Here is a 15,430-nt window from a genome sequence, read left to right on the forward strand (position 1 = left end):
GATGAAAAAAGACAAACAGTAAGCAGCTTATAGTTAAACAGTACAGATATATTATTACGACATACTGGATTATTTAGATAAAACTATCCATCTAGCAATTCTGTATGCCTGCCAACATTTTTTAGTAGCAGCATTTGAGCTAGAAGGCACTGTGCCTGGTAAATTCATACATACAACCTCTCAAGAAACAGTTTTCCCCTTCTTTATTCTCCTCTTCAATTTATAAGTATTCATTGGGAATATTCCAAGAAAAGCAATTCTACATCTGATTACATACTAGTACTTCATTTTCTTTTTATGTTGCCCTAAGTGGCTGACCACTGACAGAGAATTTCTTATGACATCAACGATCACCATCACTGTCCCCAGATTTACCCACAAGCAACAACATAGCATAACATTTCTACCGTATGAGAAGCCTGTTATTCGCAAGCCTGCAATATTGTATTTATTTTTAAATCTCTCCTAAAAAACCACCAAAACTTCAAACCATATATATTACTAGGGACTTCTAATTCTTTTCAATACAATACTTCTTCCACTCTACTTTCAAACAATCAAATCAGTCCATAAACCCAAATCTGAATGATTTGGTTCAAAACCTTATTATCACGCAGGGGGAAAAAAGTTACACTGTTCATTAGATCTCAAAGACTACACTGAACTTTCAAAGCAATCCTATTTAAAAAAAAAAAAACAACAGCCTAATTCTACCACAGTTTGAAAACTTTTGTTTACAGTAGCAAAGACTACAGTTGAAAGACAAGCTTGATGCATGCTCAGAACATAACTTATTAAGTAGATTTTATGGGTGTCCCTCAGGCAGTTTACATATTTCATTCTGATTGTAAAGAGGTGCTTCATGTTCAGGCTGCCTAACAGTTGCAGTAATTTTGTGTGGTCAGGTCATTCACGGATGACTAAATTGTTAAGACTCTCCTTGATTCAAGTCCTAGGCACAGTAGACGTTACACTATTTTTCTGCATGCCTTTTTACCTTCCCCCTTTTTCTTCCCCTGCATCTTTTCCCCAAACTCTACCCACACTGTTTAACCATAACTCTTTACATGACATAAAATTAGCATTATACTCCACTATACCTTCAGTCCAAGTTTTAGGGGTAATGGCAGATGTATGTCCAGGTATCCCTGGAGCAGGCCCTCCTCCAGTTGCAGCACCACTCATTGTATGTAACCCAATACCTGCAATTTGACAGAGGAAAGAAACTTATTAAGAAACAAACCATTTCCAAGTATTCAAAAATCGTTCTGCTTTCTAGCATGCTAGTCTATTCAGGCGAGTAGTATTTTTCTTCATTAAATATGGAATTAAGTAGATTTTATTGTGAAAAAAATATATGTAATGAAGCATATTAAAATCATGTCTCCTAAAAAAACCTTACTCAGTAGCAAAGCCATATCCACCGAACTGAAGTGACCAGTGAAACTATTAAAATCATTAATGAAAATATTAATTAATAGTTAATTAATAATTAATATTAATTAATTAAATTTCATTAAATTAATTAATTGATAAAAAGAAAATACTATCATCTTAACCCTCGATTTCTAATGCAAACTCAGCAATGGAAGTGTTCAGAAACTAACAAGTGCAAGGAGTTTAATGTAACACGGTTTTCTTAGGACCAAAATGTGCTTGCTTACTACACTGTAACACCTATTATCATTAGGAGAAAAAAATAAGAACGTTTTCTTTTCCTTATGTTTTTCACTTGACAGCACACTATGTGTGCTTTGTTTTACTTTCAACAACTTTACTTTCAACTTTCAATGATCAGTCAACTTGCTCCAGATTTTTTTATCTACTTTTCCGCATAGCGACAGGGGACTGAAAATTCAGTCTAAGAAAAACAGTAAAATTGCGATCAGTAAAGTATGATTAACATTCAAAAAACGTCAAGCATAATCAGGAGGGACACAGTACTGCACAGTGAAATCACTTCTATTTCAGTTTTGACAATATCCAATTAATAATAGATGTGTTTTATGCACTTGCTCGAGCTTAAAGCCAAACATTGCTGTTCACTTAAATGCCAGAATACAGTCCCAAATTACAGCCCTGCACACATTTCTTCATTTTCCACAGACAGAACTTCAAGAATTACCTGAGCAATGACACAAGGCCTGGATTCACTTACCAGACTGTCTATTGAAGGCACTGGGAGGCTGCTGCTGCTGAATGCCAGGCAGGGTCCTCTTGCCCTGAACAGCAAGCTGGAGGTTTTCTGGTAAAGGCTGACCTCTAGCTAACATTTTGTATGCTAGAATCTGAGCCCGCAGCTGATGCAGCTGTACAGGGCTGAAAGGGGAAGGACCTCTGTTAGGTTGATTCATAACTTGTGGGTCTCCTGGTATGATGGGTCCTGGCTGGCTGGGAGTCATTTGGGGTGGAGTTGGTCCTCCTCCAGACATTGGACTGGACACATGCTCTGGTGCTCCTAATGGAGATGGGTGTGGAGACATATAACCTAGAACACACAAGAGGATCACAAACTTACCTCTCTGGTTAGTCAAATCTAAATTCCATCACGTTTCTTTAACAGTAAACAGAGTATAAAAATGTCTCTCTCAAGTCAGAATAGCTGTAGTATTTTCTGCAAAAACAAAAGTGCAATCTGAAGTTCCCTGTGATATCAAGATAGCCTCATGAGCTATTCTTTGAGGAGAACTATGATCATATAGTCCAATAATTCCTAAAAATAACAATTACCCTCACATTTCGAGTAAAACAAACTGAAACATGAAATACAATACAGAAGCATCAGGATGTGGTACTGTTCCACTAGAATGTTGGACAAGTATTTCATTGTGGAACACATGTAGTGAAGTCTGCCTATTTTACAGCTTAATCTTTTAAATTTATTTTGATGCACACACATCACGGAATATTCATTCAGATACAGGCCCTCTTTGCCAAAACTCACAAATGTAGAGAAATAGAAACAGATGGTATTCAATTTCTATACAATTGCTCTTTAATTTATACAGATTAAAGGTTTGAGCAGATAAAGATACCTTCTACCATCTGGTTCAATACCTTCTACCATCTGGGTGCTCCAGAACTTGGAACATCAACTGCAAGCACAAAAATCACCTTCTGAAGAAGCTGCTGAAGACTGTGTTACTCTATAAAGTTCCAGGAGAGCAAGCACAGTTCTGATGCAAACAGCGCTTATATCTTATTACAACACTTATGAATGCAGTGGCTTTAAGTTTGAATTTTAATTACACTTAATACATATCTCCTTGAGCTTCACAATGCATCCATGAAAAGAGATGGCATAGATTTTTGGTGAGATTTCCAAGAATATGTAGCATGTCAGAGAAAAAATATGAAGAACGATCCTTCACAACAGACAGATTTTAAAGATGTCCACCAAGAGTGATAAAGAGGTAACAGTATTTACCCACTTCACACTGGTAGTGTGGAACACAAATAATGCTCTTATCAATTTGAAAAGCCTAAAAAAACTTTAAAAAAAAACCCAATAAATCTTCTGGCTCACCTCCATATTCTTTAGCAAGCCACAGATCACTGCACTCCAAAGCTCATGCCACAGTTCATGGTTCTGTGACACCAAATCTACTCTTCCTCCACTCTTCCTGACACTTTAAAGTGAAACTACATCAGTTTCATCTATACGTAGTCCAGATCACAGAAGCAAGTAATTTTGCCCTCTCTTTAACTTCACTGTTCTTACTGGCCCTTCAGTAAGGGCAACATATGCAAAGTCTCAAAGTAGTCTCAATTTTTCTGAGATGACAGCAGCTGTAAGTCACTAGAATTTATACAAGTGGATAGATGAGAGTGCTAAAGAATTGAAAGTCCATCAATGCTGAGGTCTGGGATGAAAATATTCTACAATAAAGTAAAGGTTGTAAATGTCTGCGATAAAGGACGAGGAAGAGAGGATTTCAGCTCTTTTAAAAAAGGAAAATGAGGTAGAAGTACAGTAGCGAAAAAATGGTTTTGTGATGGGAAAGATCAGATAAGACAAGACAGAAACAAACTGAGTTCCATCTTGTAACTAAAGAAGATGATGACAGGAAAGGAAGAAGACTCTAGTGAGAATAAGGAGAATTAAACAGTTCAAGAGAAAAATGGGGAAGTGAGGTAAGGAGTTCAAGGAAAAGGGAGAAAGAAACCTTAAAAAGTTAGAATTACTGAAGTTATTTACTAGGTCAATTAAAAAAATGTTTATACATCCATTCGTGGTGATAAAAGCTATGATAAATAACCATGAGTTTACTCCACTTATTCATCTCCTTCCACTAACTTACTTTGGCCTCTTTTTTTTTTTTTTTTTAAGAAAAGAGGTGAAGGTACAAATCCCTCTTGCTGAGCACACTGCTTTAAAAGAACAACCACTATGCCACAACAAAAACCAAAATATACAACTGCATTACTGTTTTATACTATAAAATGGGGTTTATTGCAATGTTTATCCATTACTATTACATCGCTAAATCTCAGAATTTACTTTAAATAGCACCTACTTTGAATTACATTGTTTCAAAGAAAGGTTTCTTTCCCTCCTCAAGTTATACTGTCCAAGTTATATATTCCTTAATCACTAATAGATTTCAGATCCAGGGTCTTGAAATCCATTTGGACTATAAAAATCTAAAACTATCGTGTAAGATACTGAGCACTTGCTTCCAGTCTTGACAGTTCCAGCTGCAAGTCTGTGACTATGTTTTGTAGAGAGGAGTTTTTAGAAGCAGGCATTTTTTGAGCTTTCTGGATATATATTACTTACACTTTCTCTCTCCCTCAAAGTCCTGTGCATTAGGATTCTTGGCAATAGGAAACTAGGCTTGACGAGAGTAAGAATAAAAATAAAATGCCAATAAAATATCTCAGGAAAGAAGAAAAGCCTTCCAAACTTCTTGTAAAGGCTCTAAAATGTGGCATTTACAGAACATAAATTTTGTGATGCTATATGGAAATCTTCCTTTTTAAATTTGAAAATACAGGCTGGGCGATGAAGGGATTGCGAGCAGCCCTGCGGAGATGGACTTGGGGGTACTGGTGGATGAAAAGCTGGACATGAGTCAGCAACGTGCGCTCACAGCCCAGAAGGCCAGCTGTATCCTAGGCTCATCAAAAGAAGCGTGGCCAGCAGGTCGAGGGACATGCTTCTGCCCCTCTACTTTGCTCTGGTGAGACCACACCTGGAGTACTGCATCCAGCTCTGGAGTTCTCAGTATGGGAAAGAGGTCCAGAGGAAGGCCACAATAATGATCAGAAGGATGGAACACTTCTCCTATGAGGAAAGGCTGAGAGAGTTGGGGTTGTTCAGCTTGGAGAACAGAAGGCTTCGCGGAGACCTTACTGCAGTCTTTCAGTACTTAAAGGGGGCTTAGAAGAAAGATGGAGAGAGACTTTTTAATAGGGCCTGTTGCGAAAGGACGAGGGGTAGTGGTTTTACGTAAAGGAGGGTAGATTCAGACAAAAACATTTTTTACAATGAGGTTGGTGAAACACTGGACCAGGTTGCCCAGAGAGGTGGTAGATGCCCCATCCCTGGAAACATTCAAGGTCAGGTTGAACAGGGCTCTGAGCAACCTGATCTAGTTGAAGATGTCCCTGCTTATTGCAGGGGGGTTGGACTAGGTGACCCCTAAAGGTCCCTTCCAACCCAAACCATACTATGATTTTTTCCATAAAACTATTCTCAATGACCTGAATTATAGACAAGGTCATACGGAATTAAAAGACAGATGATGTTCTTTGATTTTACCCAGAACCAGTGCTAGACTAAGCAACATTTAACGGATACATGGCCATTCTGCTTATGCTTTCAAGTGATGGCAGAAGATTAGGGTCACCCATTCCCTGGGGTTTTGAACTTCTTCAGCTACTTTCCAGCAAATGTCCGAAAATGATAACTAATTAGTGCATATATTTGTCTACTTCAATTTGAGGCCTACAAACAATAAGCCATGAAAAAAATAGACCTAGAACTAATGAGGTGCAATTTCTATTTGACATGCATATTGTTAAAAATTGTACATAACTACAACATAAGCTCAACTATCAGACATCTAAGAATATACAAGGAAGTGACTCTTATAGTAAGTCTTGGTTTCTAACAGTGTACCAAACACAACTGAAGATTTTTTCAGGATTAGAAGATTCACCATGCATCTTTCCACAGATTTTCAGAGACCTCATACTGTCCTCTCCCCATGAGCGTGGGCATGAGTAAGCTCACTCTCTTTTACCTCATTGCCTATTTCCATAAAACTTGTAGAAACACAGCTGTCTTACAGGACTCTAATCCCATGGTAAATCAGACTGAAAGTAGCCAATATGTTGAAAGGCTATTAAAAAACCTGGTCTTCTATCTTGGCTATGTACACTCATGGGGAGAAAGTACAAGGGCAGCAGATGGGACTTTCCCCAACATCAGAATAGGCTCAAGTGTCATCATCATATTTTGTGAAAAGATAATTGTGTAAGAATAAAAAAAGGAGACATAGAGGCAAAGAAAGCTAAAATGTCAAGTAGAGTATTTAGAATAGTAGAACTTGTGGGGTTTTTTTAACCATTTCTTTAAAAAGCCTGCTTACATTAGAACTCCGGTATTCTCTGTTTACCTTTCAACAGTTGCCACCATACACCAAAAACAGACCAGAGGTCTGTAGTCTTTAGCCTGCCACAGCTGCTAATAAGACAATCATCTTTTTGCAGAGCAACACAACCTGGAATTCTAATCTCAGCCAGCACAGGAAAGAAGAAAACAACTCAGAGCTACTTGTATTTGAAGCATTTGCAACTTACGCTCTTCTATTTTGAGCACATTATGTTTGAATTGGACCCATCTTCATCTTCAGACTAAACACCCTGTTCATTTTAAGGAACAAGTTCATTACAAGCAAAAGAGTGTCTCTCAATGCAAAGTCAGGTAAAATTTTGCTCTCAGAAGACCATGCTTGCATCTCATTGAAATCAGTAGAAAAGTATGAACTCATGGAGAATTTGCCCCTGCAAAGTCAGTTCTATTTTACTTAACTGATATTGAAGGGTGTAATGGTAAAACAGTACTTTCTAATGTTCAAGGTCCCAGCCAGGGATTCAGCTGACAAATTACAGACTAGGGTGTCAGTCACAGCCCACTGAAAAGTCACAAAGCAGTTCAAGCTGAGTTATTTTGCTGATCTGTACATGCTTTCTCCTTCCAGCATTTCTCTTATCCTATGTAATAAACATAGACCCTAATTTCAGTTGGGATTCTTCAGGTGTTGCTGTGATATAATTAATTATGCCATATACAAAGCCTTATCTGCTAAACTAATTAATACTAGCAGGTATTACCACTTAAATCTCCAACATACTGAGCTGCTTATAGAATGCATGTCCTCTCATATTGCAAACGAAAGGACACAAAGAAGGCATGTAGCAATGTGGCAAAAAGAGTTATTTTCTGGCATAAAAAATTTTGGAAAGAACTTTGATCAGCCCTTGACCAAAATGACCAAACATTATAGATATTAAAGAAGGTTTCTCCAGATTTGCTTGGGTTCTTCTCTCTTACCATTCCTTCACCACAGGATTAAAGTAAATCACATTCTAATGCATTTACATTTACAATAGCCACATAAGATAGGAAAGAACTAGGTGGGTTTTTTTGAGAGATGTGAACCGAAATCTGTGATTACTTGCGCCAGCCACAGACTTGAACCTTAGCTTTTTTCCAATACATGACTGATGGACACTCCAGAAAGCAAGGGGGTTCAGTTATTCACATTGCCCTGTGATATCAGCTCAGCCTTTCCAAACAAAGCTGAAAGGAAATAATTGGAAATCTGTTATATGGAACTACTGACTCTTCATGGAACAAAGGGGCCCCAAAATCATATAGATGCACAGTATGTATAAACCTTGGCTATGCTGGTCCATTGGACTCTGAGGTGGGCCCATTCCAGGGTGAGGAGGTCGCATACTCTTCATGGAGCCACAATGAACGTCTTCAACCATTCCTTTTTCGTGCAAGCCATCAATGGACTGTGAAAACAAAGTAAGTACTTATATAGAGATAGTACATAAATCCACTATAAAAATCCAAAGGACTTTAACTCAAAATCTAAACAAATACATAAAGAGTACAAACTTCTCTTAGCAGTCATTAAAAATAAATACAATGGGAACCTTTACCCCGGGAATCAGACATTTGGGGAAGCACAGAGTACCATTAGACTGCTTGTTCCCTCTGTTTCCTTTTTGTTTTTTCTCCTTATGAACTGTTTGGCAATGCCAGGGAGGCAAACCGTCCAAATGCAAACACACAAACCGTATTGGCCTCATATTACAAGGCAGTGTAACACACACCAACTTATGAAAGTACAGCCTGTGGCTTGGCTCGAGTTATTTTTAGCCCAAAATTTGCCCTTTCAGTCACTGCTCTACTAGAATGCCCCAAACACTGTTTCTCTTCAAAAACAAAGATGACATTGCAGGAGGTAACCTCTTCTTTGCAGGCAAAAACAGGGATAGGCAGTCTAGGAAGGGAACACATAGTTCTACTCAAATACTTGTGCTCCCTACAGTTCCTGTCACCTCATTCACTCCTCCAAAACTACAGTTCCCATGGTACTTGAAATGCAAAACAGGGCCAAGTGCCTTCTTCAGAGAGTGAAGAGAAGACAGCTTGGGGTCAGAAAAACATGCTGAAGGCATGCAGGGCACTGGAAAAGGCTCCATAATAGAAACTGAAGGACTCTGAATGTGAAAATAGCGGAAAAGCAACATCAGAAGGAAGATGTTTTAAGAAAACTAAAAAGCTTTACCTGAAAGCAAAAATTACATCAGGTCCCTAACCAGGGAAAAGATTACGCTCATTAACTTCTAACTTAGAGCTGCAAGGCTTTGTATTAGGAAGGAACAGGCTGGCATCACTTACTTATCTTCCTTCTACAGAAATATGCAGCTCTGCCCCTCTCTGTAACAACTGCATGCATGCAGACTAAACACTGTTCTTGCAAATCCTAGTGTGAATGAGATGTTGCGGCCTCTTTTATCTAAATGCACACCTAGTTATTGAGAATTCTTTTTAAGAAGAGAGTTAATAGAACTTACTCCAATGGAAAATACAGGCACAAAGAGTGTGCAAGAAGCTACATCAAGTCACAGAAAAAAACACACTGTCACATTTCTTCTTTTCGAGCAATTTAAGCAGAACTAAACATAGGTCATCCTTTCTACACAGGAAAAAATAATTCTAAATTTTAATTTGTAAACTCGTCATATAAATTTTCCACTTTCCATTGCAATAATCAGATTTGATTGAAAGTATCTTCAAACACATGGGTTTGGTTTTTTTGATTTTTTAAGGATTTCACTATCATTTTTCCTTATCAGAAACTACGGATTAAAAGGAGAAAAGTTATAGGAAACGAGAAGTAAAATGGATTTTTTATGTTTCATCAAGTCATTTAGTTGTCATGGCAGTATAAAAACATTTGTGAAACGAACTTGTATCAGAAAAATACCCATTACTCAAGAAGCTATTTTTGATCACAAGAACTTGGGATATGGAGTAGAAATGTAGAGATAGATGACTGACACATTAAAAATAGTTCCCGTGTGCTAACCAAGTAAATCCCAGCGCCCTTTTCTGAGGCATGAAGATCCCTCTCTCTCCCTTTGCCCCTACTTACAAAGATAACCAACGTGGAAGAGAACGCTCACATTCTGCCCACAGGAGCTGAATACTACAGAAACCAAAACACCTGTAAAGCCGGATCCATTCCTATTTTATCATGGTATGTGTCAAGGACTAGATCTTTAGGGCCACCAAGAGGAGGAGGAGACTCTGCAGGAGATTGGATCTGATTTCCAGAACAGAGAACTCTATCTGTACACATCTGTGGTGTGACTGGTGGGATGGGTGTCACTGCACTAATGGGTGGCAACCGTGAAACCTCTGTGAATGCAGGCAGCTCTGACGGGACTAAGATGGGACACAGCATGCATACCCAGGGCATCAGAAGTACCAGCATATAGAAGGTGGGGAAAGGAGCTGGTATTAACAAAGAGCAGCAGTGAAGAGGAAAACAAATATGTGGCCTTTCAAAAAGAGAATTTTAAAAAATCAAACTCGAACAGAAAGGTAAAAACGTGACAATACAAGAAAACATCAATTGAAGCAATGCTTCCATGGAAAGAATTGATCAAAAGAACGGGTTTTTGTAAGATAAATATTAAAAAAAAAAAAAAACACAACCTGTAGCAAACGGAAATGCTTCAAATCTAATGGAAGGGAGCCTAAATATAGCAAGAAGGGAGTTTGCTTCTGTGTGTTTGCAGAAATTATGCTGTGAAAAAACTGAAAGTGAAGTTCATTAGAAACAGATTAGGAAAGGTAGAACTCACTAATCAGTTTTTTACTAGCAAAGCTACAAAAGATGAAGATGGCATAAACTTCTTTAAAGACAAAATTAGTTTTAATGATCGCAGTACTGCTAATTTATGCAGAGAGATTCCAAGAATATATTTCATCTAAAAGCACCTCCACTGTCCATGGAAAAACCCTATAAAATAGGGGAGACAATTCAGCAGAGGACTACAAGAACTGAAAAATAGTTATTTTTCATAACTTCTTTGAATCTCTGTGTAGTTAGAGTTAGATGATAACTTTAAATCTATGTAACAGGTTAAAAATTACAGAAAGGATCTTACACACACTGTAAAGAATTCTGTAAATTCTTCAGTCCTGTATAAATTATTAAAGGTATCTTCCACAATGACATTGCTGGCATGAGATATGTAACCTATACTACCAATAAAGCACTATTACCACATTGGGGTACTTTTTTTTTCCTACTCTTTTAATATGAGAGAACAGAAGGGAATCAGAAAGTTGAGACATTTTCAACTTTGAGTACACATTACTATTTTCATTGGTCCCCGTAAGTAAGAACAAGCACAGAACAGGCCAGATATATAAACAGTGCTTCCAAAAAACGTAATGAAGAATGAGCTTCAGCTGTATGCAAGCCCACACCTACAGACTTGGCAGACTTACAGACTTTACATAATGCCTACCGCATAAGGAACATTTTGCCTACACTGCTTTTACTCTGAATTTAGTAACGAAGGTTTTCTCACAGACAGCACTGCATCACAGTTTGACCTATTTCCAGGTAAACTGTTAGATTATGGCGTCTTTTTTTGTTTCCTTCCCCCTTCTTAAAAAAACAAGCAAACAAACAAATCACCGGCCTTGAAATCAGAGACTAAGATCCGAGTATCAAACTAGATTTCTTCTAGACCATGCATCCTCTACACCAACAAAAATTACACAGACCAAACAGCAATGTGTTGTCACATAACTGCACAGCATAACTGAATGCATCACTGATGGACAACCAAACTGACTGCGGTTGTCCTTGCAGTAGCGACTTTGCCAACAATTCTGTTAATCTCTTATAAATCACTAAAACACCATTTTACATGAGGCCTCTGCTAATTTTTCAAGGTTGACAACAATACTTTCTTTCTTTTTTCACTAATGTAAACACATACAACAAAAACAATGCAGGGAACATGCCTGCTGAATAAAAAGGTGTTACTTCCAGGACCATGACAGAATTACAAGATTCCCAGAATGTCTAATGTGCACAGATCTGTTAGCCAACAATATCTGAAATGGGAAAACATTTGCCTTCTGTTTTAATGGAACATCTGAGTGAACAAATAATATATTTGGTAAAAAATACCATTTTTGTAGGAGGTTTTTTTCTGTCACTCACTTTTTCTATCACTCACCAAAAACAGTAATATTGCCCATGACATCATAATAATTTTTCCACAGCCAGTAATCATTTACAGTACACCCCATTACAAATTCACAAAAGAAGTGATTATGCGACAGGTTACGATTAAATGGAAGAGAAAATAAATCAAGAGCTCACAGTACTCTTCCCACCCCTCAAGTGAGAACCATGCAAATTAAATAGATACACTGTTGTCATAACTAAGAATTAAGCAATTAAAATCATGTGGTCCAACTGGTGCATAAGAGCATACAGAAGGCTGTTACCAGTTCAGACTAAAACCATCTAATCCTATGTTCTGCCTCCAGAGGAGCTCGTATGTGGATGCCAAGGAAAAGTAAGATCAGGGCCACCATGTAACAATGCTTTCCTCTAATATCTTCCCAGCTTGCAAGCATTTTCACCTCATGAGACTCTCTGAGGCTCTTACAGTTTGTTCATTTAGCAGTCCCCCCTGACAGACTTCTACGTATTTCTCCTTAAATGTAGCTGGTTTGCATCCAAGATATACTTCAGTAAGATTTGGAACTTTAAGTATTTCCCTGGCAATTTGATCGATAGTCTGAAGATTACTTAAGAAAGTAGCAAGAAAGATAGCTAATTTATTGTTTCTGTCAAAAATCCATTATGTAAATCAATAGTAAATTTTCCTGTGCAAGGGTTTTCTGGTTACTAAGTAAATATACAGTCTTCAATTTTCGTATTAACTGTTGTTAAGTAAACATATTTTAGGAATTACAATTCATTAATATCAATCAGTGTATCAATCAGTGTTTTTTCTATTGTTGGATACTTTGGATTTTTTTTATTTTTTATGCATTATATTAGTCAAACATCTAACATAGAATTATGGTGTTTCACTACTCAGTTTGTGAATTTTAAAAGAACGAACCACATCCATTGCATACAAGTGTACCTCACAAGCAATTGCATAACTGGGACACTTTTTGTGCAACCTCTCACTTTTACTGCATTTCATTAGGAAAAAAAAAGGCGTTATGTTACATCACGACTTGAAAGTCATGATATTTTTTACATAACACTAAGCAGAAAGAAAACGTTTACTTGGTCAAACTGCAGATGGCTGACCAGTTTTTTAATTACCTGGAACAACACTCAAGTAATATTTGCAAAATAGCCCAGAGGCTTCTTCCACAGCTTTTCTTAAACAGACCCTTCCCTCAGTTGTCTCACAAGACACTATTTCCGGGGTCGCACAGGAAAACAGACCAGAAAACTGATCTAGACTGAAAAATTAACCACAAAAAAATTTTTTTTTTCCCCTGGATCAGTTCAACAGACCCATTTTCTAGCTTAGTCACACACATACGAAGGCATGTTGAAACTTGTGAAGTGGCAACCTAAAGGAAAGCAAGGCTGTTGCTACTACAATAGAGACTTGTGAAATTACAGCCTTTGTTCCATTATCAGAATCAAGGTACAGAAAAGGGAAAGTAGTTTTACTAGAACTATACTGACTGGTCATCTTTGAATTAGCTATCCAGACTCTTCACATTCATGGTGCATTTCTCAAAACATTTCAATGCCACCTCAAAGGAAGAATATCTACTCTGGCTCACAGAACTTCTGAGATGGTTCTAAAGTCTCTGAAAGAACCTTATGGGATGACATTTGTTGGTTTGTTTCTAATGCTAACATAGCATTAAATGTCTGAAGAACACACAAGGTGAAACAGGATACAGCAGTTAAAAATATAATGTATGGAGCATTCAACTGTTCTAATGGAAAATTCCTGGTGCCGCCCTCTTCTTCTGCAGGTACAGAATCTCTTAAAAACAGAAAGAAACGAGAGAACTGAAGGATGTAAAAACCCTGGCTGCCCAAGAAGTTTGGGGCATTCACCAGAGTACTGGCACCTCGGGCTGTAACTGACCCCACAAACAAGGAACTGCCAATTGCAATTGTCTAATCTGGCTAATAGCTAAATTACATGCTTCAGGATTGAAATGCAAAAGTTTTAGTTACTGAATGTACTGACCTCTCAGAAATTACAACAGTTCAGTACAAACGGGCAGCTGGATCATGGCCTCCCTCATTTCAGCTGTCTTTGTGCTATTAGAAATTTTAATGATACGGTTCTTCACGCAAAAGATGGTAGTGTCATGTCCCTACTGACTGGACACTGTTTCAACTGTTTCAATGAATGAAACTGATCCATACATGAAAACGGCAACATGAAGAAGTTGCCAATTCATGAGGAAAACTAACATATGTTCACATTACTTTAAAACTAAATTTTTATTGTAAATTTTTTCTATGTGCGTATAACAATTCTACGTGGAATCAACAATAGTTACCAAAATGTTTTCAGTATCTTGGGTCTGTAAGCTGTTACTGCATATTTCTGACAGTAGAACATCAGAGAAATTGAAATTATCCTAAGCTCTAAATCTCTGGTACACAACCAAATAAAAATGACAATACAGAAGGAGACTGTTCTCACAAAGGAAATTCCACACAAGCAAATACTTCCTCAAAGCAAAAGTCATTAATGATAGTCTAAGCACACATGTGATTTTAAGTGTATGATAATAACCACTGAAGTCCAATTATTCACATGTTCTACACTACACAGTTTTAAATTCCTTAGTAAGATGAAGCCTTTATAAAATAACCTGGAAACCAGGTTTTGATCAACATGGAAGAGTAAACAAATTTGTGAGCATAAGCCCTTTAAGAGTTAAAAAATGTTAATTTAAAAAAAAAAAAAACATGCAAAACTAAAAACCACCCCAGAAAATTGCAAGATACGTCCAAACAGACAAGAAGAAAAAAAAAAGAAAAAAAAAGGGGGTTAGAATGGTCTATCATAAGGTTTTAACACTATAATTCAATTTTTTTTCCCTAGTAATGTCTATCTTACTGAAAAGTATAGTTTACAAAGGAAGATTTGCAAACTACTAACTTTATAGTTCAAAGCAGTCTACTAAGAATAAGGAAACTGTGTTTAATCTGATATATGCATCATCTTTAGTAATAAAGACAGAAGCAGGAGTGTAGCTGCAGTTTTGCAGGTGATATATGACGTGTAATAGCAGTTATGCAGGCCTAAAGGTAGTGTAAGTAGTTTTTTTAATCAGTGGAGAGAACTCTAGGAAAAAAAGGTTCACTTGCAATAAACTATTACCTTATGCATTTGGTGCATGCCTTCCTGTGGATAATCAGTAGGCCCCATTGTCGGCATTGGATGCGGGACACTGGGCGGACCAGGACTTGGCCCCATCATGCTGTGAACTGAGCCAGGAGATGGCCCTGGTCCTGGGCTAGGTCCTAGAATCGGTCCAGGTGAAGGTCCTGGTCCAGGGGAAGGACCAGGATGAGGCATGGCGCCAGGGTCTGTAGGCGTGGACATCTATTTTCTGTCTCCTTTTCAATTAGCAGAATAGCTCTAATAACAAAAACAAAACAAAACAAAAACAAAAACAGAATTTCTATGTGACGTTAGGGGTATTGAAAAAAATGTAATAAAATCTACTGGCAATCATTTCACACACACGCACATACACATGCAAGTGTCATCAGCAGAAAATGCTTAAATGATCCTTAATGTTGCACATTAGTTTGACCATCCTTCTAAAAGCCCACTAGAAGGCTAAGGATCCTGATAG

The 15,430-nt window shown here is 37.6% G+C and overlaps 1 protein-coding gene across 13 annotated transcripts in view; it reads right to left on the reverse strand.

The window, feature by feature from the left end:
* SMARCA2 (SWI/SNF related BAF chromatin remodeling complex subunit ATPase 2) overlaps window positions 1-15,430 on the reverse strand; it is a 115,214-nt gene that overhangs the window by 89,848 nt on the left and 9,936 nt on the right. For 12 of the 13 annotated variants that reach the window (XR_012671066.1, XR_012671067.1, XM_075138246.1 and 9 more), the window contains exons 2-5: window positions 14,950-15,210; window positions 7,908-8,031; window positions 2,159-2,488; window positions 1,101-1,202 (exon numbers count right to left, since the gene is read on the reverse strand). Coding sequence is in view for 11 of the 13 variants with exons in the window: in XM_075138246.1 (XP_074994347.1) it covers window positions 1,101-1,202; window positions 2,159-2,488; window positions 7,908-8,031; window positions 14,950-15,174 (781 nt within the window). In the remaining 2 variants the exon portion in view is untranslated. The remainder of the gene's footprint in view (window positions 1-1,100; window positions 1,203-2,158; window positions 2,489-7,907; window positions 8,032-14,949; window positions 15,211-15,430) is intronic. The other variant, XM_075138249.1, reaches the window with a different exon arrangement.

Source organism: Calonectris borealis, chromosome Z (genome assembly GCF_964195595.1).
Source record: "Calonectris borealis chromosome Z, bCalBor7.hap1.2, whole genome shotgun sequence".
Classification (NCBI taxonomy): Eukaryota; Metazoa; Chordata; class Aves; order Procellariiformes; family Procellariidae; genus Calonectris; species Calonectris borealis.